Source organism: Anolis carolinensis, chromosome 2, assembly GCF_035594765.1.
Source record: "Anolis carolinensis isolate JA03-04 chromosome 2, rAnoCar3.1.pri, whole genome shotgun sequence".
In the NCBI taxonomy this organism is placed as follows: domain Eukaryota; kingdom Metazoa; phylum Chordata; class Lepidosauria; order Squamata; family Dactyloidae; genus Anolis; species Anolis carolinensis.
In genome coordinates, this window is record NC_085842.1 from 31,930,017 (window position 1) to 31,949,270 (window position 19,254).

At 42.8% G+C, this 19,254-nt stretch overlaps 1 protein-coding gene across 1 annotated transcript in view; it reads left to right on the forward strand.

The window, feature by feature from the left end:
* Positions 1-3,204: 3,204 nt before the first annotated feature.
* The window catches only part of LOC103278020 (zinc finger protein 271), a 47,676-nt gene continuing 31,626 nt past the window's right edge, over positions 3,205-19,254 (forward strand). Inside the window, exons 1-2 of the mRNA XM_062973736.1 lie at positions 3,205-3,612; positions 10,693-11,888. Of these exons, the coding sequence (XP_062829806.1) occupies positions 3,225-3,612; positions 10,693-11,888 (1,584 nt within the window). The 5' untranslated portion in view covers positions 3,205-3,224. The remainder of the gene's footprint in view (positions 3,613-10,692; positions 11,889-19,254) is intronic.

Sequence of the window (19,254 nt, forward strand, 5' to 3'; positions counted from 1 at the left end):
TGTATCTTCTGAGAAGTATTTTATCCTACTGAGCTCGGCAGGAGGTCCTCCTACGTTCAGTAGATGTAGGATTGCGGCCAAGTTCAACAAGGCTGTTGTTTTAATCATCGTTTGTTTATATATAAAGGGAGCCAACAATATATTCTGCTGTGCAAGTAAGAGAACCAAACAGCTCCCTGCCTTTGGGCTTACAACTGAATTAAAGCATTACACCAAAACCAAAGGGAATGTCAGAATGAGAAGGGATTATGTTCATCCGATACTGCCTCTTTCTAAAAGCAATGCAGTTCGACACCACTTTAAACTGTCGTGGCTCAATGATATGGAATTGTGGGAGTTGTAATTTTACAAGCTCTTTCGTTTTCTCCGACAAAATTGAGCTGGTGCCTCGCCAAACTACAGCTTCCATGATTCCAGAGCATTGAGCCACATCAGGGAGGTAAAGTGGTGTCAGACTGCATTCGTTCTAATCCTATGACAGAGGCATGGGCAAACTTGGACCCTCCAGGTGTTTTGGACTTCAACTCCCACAATTCCTAACAGCCGGTAGGCTGTTAGGAATTGTGGGAGTTGAAGTCCAAAACACCTGGAGGGCCCAAGTTTGCCCATGCCTGTTATAACACTATGTAAAATGATCTTTGTTCCTGGGTTATAAATGCCATTTCCTAATTGGTTCTATCATGAAAACATGGGAAAAGTTTATTAAATTGCAAAAACTTGGGGGTTTTTTTGGGGTTTTTTTTTGCGGGACATCCTGCAGCACATTTTGTGATAGGTTTTCAATGAATATCTCATTGAGTCTCAACCAATTCAACATAGTTTGTGGCAGTCACAAAAACGACGTTTCTGGAGTATAACGACTACGTTCAAAGTAAATATTGCAGAATTGAACAGGAAAATACACTTTCAAACCAGGAACAGATTTTTTTTTTCAAATTTGGTTACATAGTGTAACTGGAGACCAGGGTTCAAATCCCTGCTCAGCCATGGAAACCCATTGGATGACTGCCGGCAAGTCACATTCTCTTAGCTTCAGAGGAAGGCAATGTAAGCAAATCTTAGCAAGAAACCTTAAGAGTCACCTTAGGTCAGGAACAACTTGGAAGTTTACAGAAACAAAATACCCCTCCAAACACTTTTGCCCTATAATAGTTGATTTCATTTACTTGATTTTTATCATGCCGTTCTCCTGATATAGGGACTCATTAAAGGCAGCGCATTGAATATTAGAGTTGTGCACAGAATTCATTTCCACAATTTCTTTCGTTTCTTCGGGAGCACAAAACAGGAACCCCCCTTTCTGCACGAAAATCAGCTCGACACGAGAGCAAGCTGGAGCAGATCCTAGCTCCAAGCCTGCTTTCATCTGCAGCTGAGTGGGAAAGAGAGTGCGTGTGTGGCGTTCAGGCCCAGAAAGCATGTGTGCCTGCCAGTACCTGCAGCCGAGCGCTTCTTGTTCCAGATTAAGGCACTCAGCTGCAGGCACTGGCAGGCATGCACGCTTTCTGGGCCTGTACGCCACACACACACACACACACTTTCCAAGGAGAGTGCGTGTGTGGCGTGGCGTACAGGCAAGTCCAGAAAGTGCGCAGTCTGCCACTACTTGTAGCTGAGCAACTCCTCTAGAGTAGAAACAACAGGTAAGAAGTCTCCATAAAGTGCACGCCAGGAAGGGGAGCCTGGGTGGGAAGCCCCCACCCCCCATAATGATTTGATAGAAAACGGATCTTCCGGGGACCCAAATGAAAAACAGATATCAGCCCTCCCGATTTTAGAGGGCTTCCAAAAAAATGGATCGGGGTGCCCACCGACAGCTGGTACACAAAGCGGGTCAAGGTTTACCCTGAATGCACAACCCTACTGAACACGACACAATGCAAATTAAAACAATGTACATAATAGTAATAATAATTTAATTTTTTACCTGCCTCTCTCCTCTCTCAAGGCGGGTCACAAATACAGTAGAGTCTCGCTTATCCAAGCTAAACAGGCCGGCAGAACCTTGGATAATAAGGAGGGATTAAGGAAAAGCCTATTAAGCATCAAATTAAGTCATGATTTTACAAATTAAGCACCAAAACATCATGTTATACAACAAATTTGACAGAAAACGTAGTTCAATACATAGTAATGTTATGTTGTAATTACTGTATTTACGAATTTAGCACAAAATATCACAATATATTGAAAACATTGACTACAAAAATGCCTTGGATAATCCAGAACCTTGGATAAGCGAGTCTTGGATAAGTGAGACTCTACTGTACTAGAAAAATTCTACAAACACACATATTAAAATGCAGTTCCATAAAATATACAGATCAAAGTATTTCTGTAAAATAGACATTAATCACACAGGACAGAGAGCAAAACACATGACATGAGTTTAACATTTAAATGAATCGAGTTTAAAATTCAATGCATTCTAGCAGGGGTATAAAAACACACAGCCCCTTTGTGTTGTTAAATGTCAACATATTAAAACGCATGAAAAACTACACAACCACCCCAAACCGGTCCCATCATCTTCAGAGTTTCCATTATAAACACTGAATTCTTAATCCTAGCCGACAACGCCCAGGGAATGGCTAAAGATGATGATGATGATTATTATTATTATCACTATCGTGTCAGAAGCAACTTGAGAACATACTGCAAGTTGCTTCTGGTGTGAGAGAATTGGCCGTCTACAGAGACGTTGCCCAGGGGACGCCCAGATGTGTTGCCATCCTGCTGGGAGGCTTCTCTCATGTCTCTGCAAGCTAGAGCTGACAGACGGGAGCTCACCCTGTCTCCCGGATTCGACCTGGCAACCTTCAGGTCAGCAACCAACCTTGAGGTCAGCAGTCCGGCCAGTGGTTCTCAACCTGTGGGTCCCCAGATGTTTTGGCCTTCAACTCCCAGAAGTCCTAACAGCTGGTAAACTGGCTGTAGGCCAAAACATCTGGGGACTCATGGGTTGAGAACCATTGGTTTGAACCCATTGAGGACCACTGGTTTGAACATGATGGGACTTGGAGTCTATCTCCATTTGGAATCGAAGTCCCAAACGACTGGAAGACTAGAAACATTGGAAGCAGCAATGCCTTCTCAATCCAGGATGAGACTGAGAATGGCAGTGGATAATGGGAGTTGTAGTCCACCTGGAGAAAGGACTACAAACACTGGATCAAAGGTTTCCCAATTACAGGTAGATGGCTCTCCGATAGTAGTAATTGGGGATGATGGGAGTTACAGTCCTGTATTTGGAGCCGGAGCCCCAAGCAACTGGAGACGAGAGTTTTGGGAAAGGAGTGCAAGTCCCAGAGACCTCGCCTGATGCCGGGGATGCTGGGAGTTGCAGTCATTTGGAGGAGACGGAGGCGGGCGGGGCTGCTTGGCTGCGCGGGGCCAGCAGAGGTCCCTGGACTAGTCGCCCTGCCAGGCTGGGAGGAAGGCCGCTCTCTTGGCTCGCCTTCCTCGGCCGCCTCTCGGTTGTGCGGCAGCTTCCTCCGCCTGAGTCAGCCAGAGACAGAGACACAGCCTGGATCCCACGAAGGAAGAAGGGCCCATGCCCTCCTCCCGCGGGGAAAGCGGGACCAGCTGCTCCTCGCCGCGCTCTCCTTCCTGGTGAGTCAGCCCACCGGGCTCTTACTAGGCTGCCCCCCGGGGCTCCTCTTGCCCAGCCAAAGGCAGTCTCTCCAGTCTGGCCCAAAAGGCCCTCCTGCTTGGGCTGCCTCCCTGGGATCCTTCGCTTCAGCTGTCAGGGCTGAAAGGGATCCAAGGCGAACAAAGGATCCCAGGAGCGGACGCCTATCATTCCTGCTCCCAGGCAGAAGGATCTCCTCCTCCTCCTCCTGTTCCCATTCTTCTCCTCTTCCTCCTCATCTTTCTCCTCTTTCCCCTATTCTCATTCTTCTTCTCTTTCTCCTCCTTCTCCTCCTTTTTCTGTTCTCATTCTTCTCTTTCTCCTCCTTCTCCTGTTCCTGTTCTTCTACTTCTCCTCCTCATTTTCCTCATTCTTCCCCTGTTCTGATTCTTCTTCTCTTTCTCCTACTTCTGTTTCCATTCTCCTCCTCCTCATCTTTCTCCTCCTTCTCCCCCTGTTCTTATTCTTCTTCTCTTTCTCCTCCTTCTCCTGTTTCCATTCATCTCATCTTTCTCCTCTCGCCCCTTCTTCCCCTGTTCTCATTCTTCTTTTCTTTCTCCTTCTCCTACTCCTATTCTTCTCCTTCTTCCCCTGTTCTCATTCGTCTTCTCTTTCTCCTCCTTCCCCTGTTCTCATTCTTCTTTTCGTTCTCCTTCTCCTGCTCCTGTTCTTCTCCTCCTTCCCCTGGTCTCATTTGTCTTCTCTTTCTCCTCCTTCTCCTACTCCTCTTCTTCTCCTTCTTCCCCTGTTCTCATTCTTCTTTTCTTTCTCCTTCTCCTGCTCTTATTCTTCTCCTTCCCCTGTTCTCATTCTTTTTTTCTTTCTCCTTCTCCTGCTCCTATTCCTCTCCTTCTTCCCATGTTCTTGTTCTTCTTTTCTTTCTCCTTCTTCTACTCCCATTCTTCTCCTTCTTCTCCTGTTCTCATTCATCTTCTCTTTCTCCTTCTTCTCCTGTTCCCGTTCTTCTTTTCTTTCTCCTCCTACTCTCATTCTTCTCCTTCTCCTGTTCTCATTCTTCTTCTCTTTCTCCTCCTTCCCCTGTTCTCATTCTTCTTTTCTTTCTCCTTCTCCTGCTCCTATTCTTCTCCTTCCCCTGTTCTCATTCATCTTTTCTTTCTCCTCCTTCTCCTGTTCCTTTTCTCCTTCTCCTCCTCATATTTTTCCTCCTTCTCCTCCTTCTGTTCCCATTCTTCTCCTCCTCATCTTTCTCCTCTTTCCCCTCTTCTCATTCTTCTTCTCTTTCTTCTCCTGTTTCCATTCATCTCCTCATCTTTCTTCTTCTCCTCCTCCTTTCCCGTTCTCATTTTTCTCTCTCTTCTCCTTCTCCTGTTCCTATTCTTCTACTCCTCCTCCTCATCTTTCTCCTCCTTCTCTTGTTCCTATTCTCCTCCTCCTCATCTTTCTCCTCCTTCTCCTCCTTCCCCTGTTCCTATTCTTCTCCTCATCATCATTTTTTTCCTCCTTCCCCTGTTTTCATGGTGTTAGGAATTGTAGGAGTTGAAGTCCAAAACATCTGGAGGGCCCAAGTTTGCCCCTGCCTGAATTAGAGAGATAATTGGCTAAAACTAACAACATGAAGTTCAACAGGGACAAATGCAAGATACTCCACTTAGGCAGAAAAAATGATATGCAAAGATACAGCATGGGGGACGATGCCTGGCTCGACAGCAGTACGTGTGAAAAAGATCTTGGAGTCCTCGTGGGGAACAAGTTAAACATGAGCCAACAATGCGATGCGACAGCTAAAAAAGCCAATGGGATTCTGGCCTGCATCGATAGGGGTATAGCGTCTAGATCCAGGAAAGTCACGCTACCCCTGTATTCTGCCTTGGTCAGACCACACCTGTGTAAGAGTGTAAAATGGGCCATATTTTAATCTCTAAGAGTTGGAGATAAGGCTGAATCCAATAAAAGGAATGGGCGAGTTTCTTTGCAGGGCTGCTAGGAAAATAAAATGCAGAGGGAAAAACCGACCTGTTGCCTTAGACTCATTGGAGGAAAAGAAGGACACAACTCATTCAAAAGTTACATTGCAAAATAATATTCTGGAACCAGGCAAGAGGAGACCAAAACAAAGATTTTGCCTGCTCTTCAGCTTCTGTGTTTTGACACAAGCCTTGCATTATTTTGAAAAGCAAGTTCCTAATCCTCATGGCCGGGGAGAGGAATGTAAGTACATAGAGGCCATGCATGTGGAAAGAAAACAAAGGTCAGTTTGCAGGGGAAAGCAAGCAATGCATTGCCAGAATCTGCAGGGAAATGTGTAGGGAATCTGAGGAAAATCTGGGGGTATGCGTTACCTTCCTAGCCACACAAAAGGTGCTTCCATTGCTTATGAGCAACCATGGGTGCATCTATACTGTTGAGTTAATGCAGATCGGCACCACTTTTCACTGCCATGGCTCAATGCTATGAATAATGGAAGTTGTAGTTTGATGAGGCACCAACCCTCTTATTATTATTATTATTATTATTATTATTATTATTATTATTATTACACTTCCCAAGTGTCTAGGACTGTGTGATGTATTTTCGGATGATGCGCGCAGATCCCAGTAGGGTAGCCTTTTGCAGTTGGCAGATCGTAATTTTGTCAATGTCTATTGTTTCCAAATGCCGGCTGAGATCTTTTGGCATTATTATTATTATTATTATTATTATTATTATTATTATTATTAACATTGAGGCTGGGTGGCCATCTGTCAGGGGTGCTTTGCTTGTGCTTTTGGTGCACAAAGGCAGAAGGGGGTTGGACTAAATGGCCCAAGGGGTCTCTTCCAACCATTATTATTATTATTATTATTATTATTATTATTATTATTATTAATTAGCAGTGAGGCTGTATTTGTTCCAGTTTTGGTTTTTTTTACTTCAAAATAAGATATGTGCAGTGTACATAGGAATTTGTTCATACTTTTTTTAAACGATAGTCCAGCCTCCAACGGCCTGAGGGGTCATGAACTGGCCCCCTGTTTAAAAAGTTTGGGGACCCCTGGTATAGATGAACTGCCTGAGTGCATAACTCTAGCCTCAGATCAGATGTAACCGAGAGTCCTCGTAATTCATACTTAGGAAATGGAGAAATGGTTGCAGGACAGTGTTTCTTCTCTTAATCATAGCAAAGGATCTCCTTTACTCTTAACAATACTTAAGCATTACCTAAAAGCATCAGCACTGATATTAAGAACCATATATACTAATGTATAAATCGACCTCATATATAATGAGGGTAGATCAGAGTTAAGTAATTCAGTTTGACCCATAGATATGGTGACCCAGGTTTTGGAGGTTAATTTTTTGACATATAGAATCACAGAGTTTGAAAATACCCAAGGGCCATCCAGTCCAACGTCATTCTGCCATGTAGGAATACACAATCAGAGCATTCCCGACAGAATGCCATCCAGCTTCTGCTTAAAAACCTCCAGAGAATGAGACTCCACCACATTTTGCGAGGCAGCATATTCCACATCCTTTCAAATATGCCTATTATGCGCTCCATACAGTCATGCCAGCCACTTGACCTTGGAGGTGTCTACGGACAACGCTGGCTCTTTGGTTTAGAAATGGAGATGAGCACCATGGAGATGGAGATGAGTTTATCCTTATTCTTTCATTTGAAGAATACATTCCTTACGAATACTATTCCTTCCTCTTCCTCATCTTCTTCTTGATATTCTGAATGCCATTCCTTATGGTAGACAAATTGGACTTGTAACTTCGTGAAGAACAAGTTATTGAAACTTAGAGGGAACTTTGAAACTCATTTTGGAATTTTATTCAAAGGTTAATATAATTGTGTTTGGTGAGGCTGTCTCCCAGGTAAGTGAGTATACACATGACATATACACACACTCAGGTATATATAGAGGACGGAATAAAACACAAAAAAATGGTTTAATGCAACCCTTTATAAAGGTAATAGCAATGAAATGATTTTATTGCAGTAGTGATTCATATATACACACACAATTCTTTTTCTGGCCCAGTATCCTGTAAACATAAGAACTTTTGGAGGCAAGAGAAATTCTCAGGATCCCTTGCCCCCTGCAATAGAGAGGACTGCCTCCACCTACAGTAGAGTCTCACTTATCCAACATAAACGGGCTGGCAGAAAGTTGGATAAGCAAAAATGTCGGATAATAAGGAGGGATTAAGGAAAAGCCTATTAAACGTCAAATTATGTTATGATTTTACAAATTAAGCACCAAAAACATCATGCTTTACAACAAATTGACAGAAAAAGGCAGTCCAAAACATGGTAACGTTATGTAGTAATTACTGTATTTATGAATTTAGCACCAAAACATTGCAATAGATTGAAAACATTGACTACAAAAACATTGGCTACTAACAAATTGACTACAAATAAAGATAGAATTGCATTAAATGAAATTACAGTAGCAACATTGTTGGAAATTAAATCCATAAAAAGTTCAATCCTTGCTGTCTAGAGAAACAGCTGTGGATCAGGGCAGGAGGCAAACTGTGTTGGATAATCCAGAACACTGGATAAGCGGATGTTGGATAAGTGAGACTCTATTGTACTTCTCTTTGAGATCTACCTCATTTTTCAGAATTTAGTGAAACATTCTGGTGATTGTCCCTGTTTATCTAACACAGTGGGTGAGTTAGAACATCATTATTTGGGCCTAAATGAATGGAATCAAGCTATGTTGCCATTCTCCAACAAGGGGATGTCAAAGAAGAACTGTCAAGGTAGAACCACTCTCTTTCTTTTAAGACTGAACAGAAAAATAACAGCTTTTAGTTTTATTGCAGCTACTAATGAACATTGAGAAACTGGGACAATCCATGCTCCAGCCAGTTCCTGTTGTTGCTGTTATGCTTATCTTAAGGTCACTTTGCTTATCTTAAGCTTTACATAGAAATGTTGTAGGCTGTACTTTTTGCTTTTCATTGGCATTTGCTCTCCCCTCTTTCCCAATGCTTCTATATGTAGATACATATCCAGTCCAAAGAGGAAAACAGCTCATCTTTAAGGTCTATTATTTTCTCTCCAATAGAGTAATAAGGCTACTTGACTGAAAGTGTGTGAAGAGTGTAAATAGTACGGCATGGCAATTGTGGGGCCAAGCAACAAATCCGGAAGTTGTTTATTTTAATTTAATCTAAGTTATTCTCTGCTTAGGTACCTCCCCCCTTTTTCATTGTTATGATAGTAGTATTTACTTGCTTTTAAAGACTGTGGTAAGTTTTACAACTATCTTGTAAAACTTCCAACAGCATGTTAAACATCTATATAAATCAAAGCTGGTCAGTGATTCTTTATCACAGCAGTTATTTCTAGGTGTAATGTACTAATGACACATGATTCATTCAGTATGTGATTGCTATTCTGGAAATGAATTTAATTGCAGACCACACGGCTGCAACATCTTCCCTAATGTTACCATTTCTTTATTTTCTTACCCCCACTTTTTGGTAGCATTTAGTCAGATGATGTGTTCTGCTGAACTCAAAAGCTTACGTATTTGGGTTGCTGTGAGTTTTCCGGGCTGTATTGCCAGATTTCAGAAGCATTTTCTCTTGATGTTTTACCCACATCTATGGCAGGCATCCTCAGAGGTTGTGAGGTCTATTGGAAACTAAGAAGTAGGGTTTATATATCTGTGCAAAGTCCAGGGTGGGATAAACAACTTGTCTGTCTGAAGCAAGTGTGAATGTTGCAATTGATCACCTTGATTAGCATTGATTGGCCTTGCAGCTTCAAAACCTGGCTACTTCCTGCCTGAGGGAATCCTTTATTGGGAGGTGTTAGCTGGCCCTGATTGATTCATACCTGTAATTCCCCCGTTTTCAGAGTGTTGTTCTTTATTTTCTGTCCTGATTTTAGCATTTTTTAAAATACTGGTAGCCAGATTTTGTTCATTCTCATGGTTTCCTCCTTTCTGTTGAAATTGTCCACATGCTTGTGGATTTCAATGGTTTCTTTGTGTAGTCTTAACATGGTGTTTGTTAGAGTGTTCCAGCATTTTTGTGTTCTTAAATAATATGCTGTGTCCAGATTGGTTCATCAAGTGCTCTGCTATGTCTGACTTCTCTGATTGAGTTAGTCTGCAGTGCCTTTCATGTTGCTTGATTCATGTTTGGGCAGTGCTGCATTTCCTTGTCCCTATGTAGACTTGTCCACAGCTGCATGCTGTATGGTAGATTCCTGCAGAAGTGAGAGGATTCCTCTTGTCCTTTGCTGAACGTAGCATTTGTTAGACACAGCATATTATTTGAGAACACAGAAATGCTGGACCACTAATAACCACCATATCGGACTACACAGAAAAGCCATTGAAATCCACAAGCATGTAGACAATTTTAACACAAAGGAGGAAGCCATGAAAAGGAACAAAATCTGCCTACTAGTACAGTAGAGTATCGCTTATCCAACATAAACGGGCCAGCAGAACGTTGGATAAGCGAATATGTTGGATAATAAGGAGAGATTTAGGAAAAGCCTATTAAACATCAAATTTTACAAATTAAGCACCAAAACATCATGTTATACAACAAATTAGACAAAATAAGTAGTTCAATACATAGTAATGTTATGTTGTAATTACTGTATTTACGAATTTAGGACCAAAGTATCACGATGTATTGAAAACATTGACTACAAAAATGCGTTGGATAATCCAGAATGTTGGATAAGCGAGTCTTGGATAAGTGAGATTCTACTGTATATAAACATTTCTAAAATCAGGACAGTAAATAAAGAACAACACTCTGGAAACAGGGGAATTCCAGACAAAAAGGAAACGGGCCTGAGACTGTTAGGAATTGTGGGAATTGAAGTCCAAAACACCTGGAGAGACAAAGTTTCCCCATGTGTGCTTTAGGCCTTCCATTGTGGGTCCAGTGTAGGACCTAAAGATTCTTAGAAATGTGTTCTCTTAGTAAAAAAAAAATAGTGATTTTTCCACATTTGTGGGGCCCTGTGTCCCTAACCCTAGAGAATGTGGAGGGCTGAAATGAACATTTGAAAGCATGATACAAATATGTGTATTTAATATTAATTACTGTGTGGATTCTTTTTGTCCCTGCAGTAAGTGAAAAGATGGTGAATGAGGAAGAGGAGGGTCCGTCTCATCAAGGAGGTCCTAAACCAACGCCTTCGGAAACCTGCCCAACGCATCCGTCTCCGGACCATGAAGTGGAAGGAGATGAAGTCAGTGAGACCAGTTCGGAGGTAGAAGGGAGAAGCTCTGCTCCAGAACTGGAGAGTGAATCCCTTCCCCTCAATGGAGGCGTGCACCTGTCACAGACGCAGTATATCTGCCCTGTTTGTGGGGAATGCTTCAGTGGGAGCTCCTGCCTTGTCGAGCATCAAAAAGTTCACAAAGAGGTGAAACCGCATACGTGCCCTGTCTGTGGAAAGGGCTTCGGCCAGGAGGTGGATTTGGTGGAGCACATGCAGAGCCACACTGACGAGAAGCCCTTTTGTTGCCTGGAGTGCGGGAGGACCTTTCTCTTCAGCTCGGATCTGGTTTCTCACCAGAAGGTCCACACAGGCGAGAAGCCCTACATCTGCCTGGAGTGCGGGAAGGGCTTCTCCCAGAGCTCCCAGCTGATGTCCCACCGGAGGGTCCACACGGGGGAGAAGCCCTATGAGTGCATCATCTGCGAGAAGAGCTTTCGCTCTAACTACGACCTGGTCAACCACCAGAGGAGCCACACGGGAGAGAAACCGTACATATGCTCGGACTGCGGGAAGAGCTTCACCCGGAGTTCGCACCTCATCTCCCACCAGCGAGTCCACACCGGGGAGAGGCCCTATCCTTGCGGGATCTGCGGAAAGCGTTTCCGGGACTGCTCTCATCTAATTCGGCACCAGAGGGTCCATACCGGGGAGAAGCCGTACGAGTGCTCCATCTGTGGAAAGAGCTTCCGCGTCAACTACGACTTAGTGACCCACCAGAGGAACCACACGGGAGAAAAGCCCTACGAATGCCCCGACTGCGGCAAGGGCTTTAAGCGGAGTTCCCACCTCATCTGCCACCAACGGGTCCACACTGGAGAAAGGCCTTACCCCTGCGGCATCTGTGGGAAAAGCTTCAGTTACAGCTCTGACCTGATTAAGCACCAGAGAATCCACACCGGGGAGAAACCTTACGAGTGCCACATCTGCGGAAAGAGCTTCCGGATCAATGCCGACCTTGTCACTCACCAGAGGATCCACACGGGAGAGAAGCCCTACACCTGTTCCGACTGTGGGAAGTGCTTTGCCCGGAGCTCGCGCCTCGTATCCCATCAGAGAGTCCATGTCAAGGATGGGAGTCTTGGGATGGCCCTTTCTGAAACGGACACATCTCCCGGTGCCACCAACTGGTCCCCGGCTTCTGAACGCCTCTGGAACCAAGAGGAGAAAGTTGCACCGCCCGATAAGCAAAGCGGTGACCCTGCGGTTCTCACTGGACTTACAAATTCAAGTCAATTTGTTCTCAGTGATACTTCTCAAGCAACCCATATGGGTGAAATAAAGATGGAGGGCCTTTCTTGATTCTTGACCTCATGTCAGCAGAGAAGCAAACAGCGGGATACAATAACACTGACTTACCAGAGTACTAAACCGTATCACAAATTCTTCCCTCTTCATCCCTTTTGACTTGGGGAAGTTTAAAGGGAGGATTGAAGTAAGTCTCATATTTACAGAACTATGGAGTCTCGGAGCTGTCTTTCTCAGTGTCGGCTTCGGAGGGTGTTTGCATTCGCACAAGAACTGGAATGTGTCCCTTCACAGGGCATGGTTACCACCAAACACATCTTCATTAAAAGCCATTTTTAAAAAGCTGTTTGGTTGGTATTGCTTACCGCAATGGCATCCTTGGTAGTATAAGTTGGGGAACGTTGAGAATTTGTCACTAGACATTCTAGAATGTTTGAAAATGCTTATTTATTTGGCAGTGAGGAGATGTACAAAGATGGAGTGGAAGTTTAAGAAAAACTTCAGAAAAATTAAAAGCGGCATGGAACAAAAAGAAAGAGTACTGCTCGACATGGATTGCCTGGAAATGATTTAATAACCAAGAAAAAACTGACTTGCCACCTTCGAAGTTTTTTTATTTATGTTTATTTTGTATCGTTGCCTTCCCCATTTCTTCTCTCCTTATGAGCTATGGTTCTGAAAATTGCTCAGAATATACATGGCTGCCGTTTTTTTCTCCTCGTCAGTTCAGTTACTCTCTTCACAAAAATAGCACTCAGTTGTTTGTCATGTAATAGCAATTTATTCTGAAGTTGGGTGATTTTTTTTTTTGCACTCCCAATGATTTTGGTATAATATAAAGTATTTTAGTTGCATAGTGAAGTAGAGACTGAAGTCATTAATAAAAAATATTTAATTTAATTTATAAGGAATGCTTTTTCCTGATAGGGTTGTCCCAGAGAGGGATCCTCATAGGACTGAATAGAAACACTATTTTTCTTTTCCTGGACTAAATGTAGGGGGAATTGTGCCAGACTAATACAGTGTTTATTTCACACCTCTGTCCATTCTGTCCATGCTACCCCAGTTTGGAAAAGGTTTTTTTTTGTGTGGATTCACCAGCCGGGATGGCTATTTTTTTCGAGTCAGGAGTGACTTGAGAAACTGCAAGCCGCTTCTGATGTGAGAGAATTGGCTGTCTGCAAAGACGTTGCCCAGGGGACGCCCGGATGTTTTGATGTTTTTGCCATCCTTGTGGGAGGCTTCTCTCATGTCCCCGCATGGAGCTGGAGCTGATAGAGGGAGCTCATCCGCGCTCTCCCCGGGTAGGATTCAAACCAGCATCCTTCAGGTCAGCAACCCAACCTTCAATCATCAGTCCTGCTGGCACAAGGGTTTAACCCACTGCGCTACTGGGGACTCCTGGGATGGCTATTGACACTAATGGATATAGGATTCTGGGAGCTGTAGCCTGAAGAATAGCTTTTCCTACCTCTGTTTTTTGCGGAACACAAGAATGAGAGTTCTTCCTAACATAGGGAATCTGCTTGTAGATGTAAGAAGTGTAGGCTCTCCATTTTGGCTGGGTTAGTGCCATGGGGACCACCATAAAAGTAAAAAAATGCAAATAAAGTGGGTTTTTAAAAACATCTTTAGAAATCTCTAGATTCTCCCACATAATTATATGGGGTTTTCTTACCGTGTCAAAAGCAAATTGAGGAAAGTTGCTTCTGTGTGAGAGAATTGGCCGTCTTCAGAGACGTTGCCCAGGGGACGCCCAGATGTGTTACCATCCTGCTGGGGGCTTATCTCATGTCTCCGCATGGGAAGTTAAGGCTGACAGATGGGAGCTCACCCCGTCTCGCGGATTTGAACTGCCACCCTTCAGGTCAGCTGTTCAGCCGACACAAAGGTTTAATGGCAGTGGTTGACTTAGAGCAGTGGTTTTCAACCTGTGGGTCCCCAGATGTTTTGGCCTTCAACTCCCAGAAATCCTATCAGCTGGTAAACTGGCTGGGATTTCTGGGAGTTTTAGGCCAAAACACCTGGAGATCCACAGGTTGAGCACCACTGATTTAGAGATTGGCCATAGTAAGCGAATTCCCTCCAAGTTACATCTGTAAATGTGTGGGGACAACTGTACTTAAATTCTCTTCCTCTAATTGATTACAATTGGTGACACATATGCCCAGCTTTCTATACTGAACAGGAGGAGAAAAGCTCTCTTAGGCTTTGTAGAGATTCCATTCTGCAGAAAAAATCATACCCATTGGTGTTGCTTTTCTTAATTTCATAATTTCTAAAGGATTTCAATCCAAATACCCAAAACATTTCCTTACAAAATCTAGTATGACAAATTTTTAATACATATCTTGTGATATGGTAAAAGGATATACGGTACTTAGCTTCTTAATCGTTCCACTCAAAGTCTTTTGCTTTGCTTATTTGTATTGGTGTTATGGCCTTTTTCTCTTGTCCAGATGTCATAAATGTTTGCTAACAACTCCGCCTTGAGTACCTTAACTTGAGTGGCAGTCTTAGGCCCCTTCTACACTGCGTGCTGACATTCGAGTGGCACAGCGGGTTAAACCTCTGAGCTGCTGAACTTGCTGACCGAAAGGTCAGCGGTTCGAATCTGGGGAGCAGGGTGAGCTCCTGCTGTTAGCCTAGCTTCTGCCATGTCAGGAGCGACTTGAGAAACTGCAAGTAGCTTCTGGTGTGAGAGAATTGGCCGTCTGTAAGGACGTTGCTCAGGGGACACCATGAAGTTTTGATGCTTTACTATCCTGTGGGAGGTTTCTCTCATGTCCTTGCATGGGGAGCTGGAGCTGACAGACGGGAGCTCACCCTGCTCCCTGGGTTCGAACCATTGACCTTTCAGTCAACAGGCCTGCCGGCACAAGACTTTAACCCACTATTATGAACCTTATATTATGACTATCCCTGCTATGGAGAATATCTCCAGAAGCTCGTAGGACATATTCCCATGCAGATGGGGTTCATGCAATAATACGAGGAGTTTTAGTCAGTAAAAATTTAAGCATTCATCTGATTCATATGTAAGTTGTAGGAAATGTAATGGCAAGCAGTTCCCAGTATAGACCAGTAATGGTAGGATAGAGGGAAGCAAGCTAGTAACATAACAGTATTATTGCAAATCAAGCACCAAATAGGCAGGAAGTTAACACAAAATACTCAAACGCACACTTAAAATATAGGGATGAGATGAGCAATAAACAAGCTGCCTTGGTGACTATAGCTCAGGCATGGGCCAACTTGGGCCCTCCAGGTGTTTTGGACTTCAACTCCCACAATTCCTAACAGCCTACCGGCTGTTAGGAATTGCGGGAGTTGAAGTCCAAAACACCTGAAGGGCCCAAGTTGGCCCATGCCTGCTATAGCTGATCAGTCTCCACTTCCATGTATTGTATCTACAGAAGTGTATTTCATATATTTTCAATTATGGCTACAAAACAGCTTTACACTGTCACTATCACCCTCTTATCGGTTTTGCCACAAATAATCAAAGGTACCTCAATCTTGCAACTCTATTGAAAGTGTGTTTGGTTTATTTGACAAAGCATCCGTTTCTTTCTGGGCCCCAATATCCATCACATTAATAGCATTAATTGCCCTTTGGCAATTTTGGGTTCAGGTAATGATATTGTGAATCCTGTTAGATCTAATGTAATGTGATGAAAAAAGGCTGTTGACATTAAAAACCATACATTTCCCCTAATCTTGAAACAGAATTTTAAAAAAACTATTTGAGCCCATACTTTAAAAAACAGTTTAAAAAAAAAATTCACCAGTGTAAATTCTGAGAATGATGAATTATCAACCTAAGCCTGGTGGGACTGGTTAGCTCGGGTTTCTGTATCAGTCCTTCATTCCAAACTGGGAAGTGGGCAAAAAACCTTAGCTTTCCCTATGTTTGGATATTTAACATCCACAAACCAAAGCTGTGTGGTTCTTGAGTGTTTTCCGGGCTGTATGGCCATGTTCCAGAAGTATTCTCTCCTGATGTTTCACCCACATCTATGGCAGGCATCCTCAGAGGTTGTGAGGTATATGCTGTGTGGTGCGAATGAGAATTGGAGGCCAAAAGATCCAGAGGGCCCAAAGTTCGTTGTTTCTATAAAAGCTTAAAAAAAGCAGAAGGCAACTATTCTCCAAGTCCTGAAAGTAATGTCACTAAGGATGCAGTTGCACCAGGTATGAGAAAACTGGGGCCTCCAGTTGTTTTGGACTTCAACTTCCACAATTCATAACAGCCGGTAGGCTGTTAGGAATTGTGGGCGTTGAAGTCCAAAATACCTAGAGGGCCCAAGTTTGCCCATGCCTGAGCTACACTGCAGATTTAATGCAGTTTGACACCACTTTAGCTGCCATGGCTTAATTCTATTAAATCCTGAGATTTGTAGTTTGGTGAGGCACCAGCACTGTTTGGCAGAGAAGGCTAAAGACCTTGTAAAGCTACAACTCCCAGGCTTCCATAGCATTGAGTGATGGCAGTTAAAAGTGGTATCAGACGGCATTAGTGTGTTGTCGAAGGCTTTCCTGGCTGGAATCACTAGGTTGCTGTGAGTTTTCCAGGCTGTATGATCATGTTACAAAAGCATTCTCTCCTGACGTTTCGCCCACATCTATGGCAGGCATCCTCAGAGGTTGTGAGGTCTGTTGGAAACTATACGGAGAAGGGATTCCCCGAAGTGCAAGGGCAAGAGGCCACTATAAACAGAAATATAATCCAATAAGGAAGGAAGATTCTGGTTTAGAGACTTGTATTTTGCATCATTTAGTTTATTTTGAACCTCTACAATCCTTGTCTGTACTTTCAATGTTCTATCACTATAGCATATATTGAAAAAACTATCTTATAGTTTATATTATTGGATAATATTTCTGTTCATAGTGGCCTCTTGCCCTTTTCTATTGGAAACTAGGCAAGTGGAGTTTATATATCTAGATGCGGGCGAAACGTCAGGAGAGAATGCTTCTGGAACACAGCCATACAGCCCGGAAAATTCACAGCAATCCACAGACCGACTAGGTTTAATTAGACTAGCATGGGGTATGAGAAAGCTGTGTTTGGAAAACCGCCATTTCCGCATCATGTTAATGCTCCTTGAAATGCATATCAGAAGACAGTACAGTAGAGTCTCACTTATCCAAGCTAAACGGGCCGGCAGAAGCTTGGACAAATGAATATCTTGGATAATAAGGAGAGATTAAGGAAAAGCCTATTAAACATCAAATTAGGTTATGATTTTACAAATTAAGCACCAAAACATCATGTTATACAATAAATTTAACAGAAAATGTAGTTCAATACGCAGTAATGTTATGTTATTATTGCTGTATATATGAATTTAGCACCAAAATATCATGATATATTGAAAACATTGCCGACAAAAATGGCTTGGATTATCCAGAGGCTTGGATAAGCGAGGCTTGGATAAGTGAGACTCTACTCTATTAGTGTACCACTTTTTTGAGTTGATTTTTGTCCTTTCCTCCCTGTTGCGTTCCAACAACCTGTGGATCTTTCAGCTTTTCTAGATAGTCTATATGTTTAACCATCTAGTCTAGTCTTAAGGCTGTAGTGATGCCATTACTCACTCCATTGCATATACAAATCGGCATCTCTAATGTGAGTATTTAAACTGATTTGGGTGTGCCAAATAACAAGGACAATTTTGGTCGCAGTTGTGCTTGAACTGGAACTGAATCAGAAAATTATAACTCCTTACAGATAACCTGTCACTAAAAAGGAACGATCCCACATTGCCACCAAAGATGGAATTGTTGGCAGCAGCCAGCTGTCTTCTTAATAGTGAACCTGCTATTGCACTATGTAAAGCTGTGTTTACCTTTAAGGATAATAGAAGCTAAGCTCTCTTGGCCAGCACTGAATGCAAAGTGCAAGATCCATGGAGATGTTCAGGTTAAAAGCAGGGCCCAAGTTTGCCCATGCCTGCGTTAAGAGATAGACATATTGTCATTAGTCCAAACTTAACTTTTCCAAGCCCAAACTTTCAATATTTCTGTCTCTTTTTGTTTATGCATCGGTTTTGGTTATATCTTTTGTCTGTTGTCCTGCCTGTAATCCTTTTATTTCTTTATTATCCCTGTAGAGTTGAACTTTTCGGTTCTAAGTTTACTGTATTCCGGTTTCTTATGGTAGTCAATAAAGTTTGTTTAAAATGTGTTTTGTTGGTTTCTATAAACTCCGAATGTCAATCTGAAGCTGAAATGAAGACAGCTTGGACTCCATGTATTCCAATAGTAAAATATTGATACCATTTCTAAATTAATTATTGCTAGCATGATACAAGGCACAAAGGATGCATCTACACTGTAGAATTAATACAGTTCGATGTCACTTTAACTACCATGGCTAAATACTATGGAATCGTGGGAACTGTGGTTTTATAAAGTCTCTAGCTTTCTCTGCCAAAGAATTACGGTATTTCACCAAACTAGAGCTCCCAGGACTCCATTCCAAACTAATGTGACCTCTCTTTCTAATAGGGCTAATAGAAACTAACCAGGGGTCAGATAATTATTTCCAATGGGACTGTGGGGAGAAAAAAATTAACCTGTCCTGGGTTGTTGTGAGTTTTCCAGGCTGTATGGCCACGTTCCAGAAGCATTCTCTCCTGTCATTTCGCCCACATCAATGGCAGGCATCCTCAGAAGTTGTGAAGTCTGTTGTAAACTAGGCAAGAGGGGTTTACATATCCCTCTTGGAAAGTCCAGAGTGGGAGAAAGAACTTTTGTCTGTGTGAATGTTGCAATTAGCAAGCTTGATTATCATTGAATAGCTTTACAGCTTCAAAGCCTGGCTGCTACTTGCCTGGGGGAATCCTTTGTTAGGAGGTGTTAGCTGGCCCTGATTGTTTCATGCCTGGAATTCCCCTGTTTTCTGAGTGTTGTAATTTATTTACTGTCCTGATTTTAGATTTTTTTTAAATACTGGTAGCCAGATTTGGTTCATTTTCATGGTTTCCTCCTTTCTGTTGATATTGTCCACGGGCTTGTGGATTTCAGGGACTTCTCTGTGTAGTCTGACATGGTGGTTGTTAGAGTGTTCCAGCATTTCTGTGTTCTCAAACTGACCACACAACCTCTGATGATGCCTGCCACAGATGTGGGTGAAACGTCAGGAGAGAATGCTTCT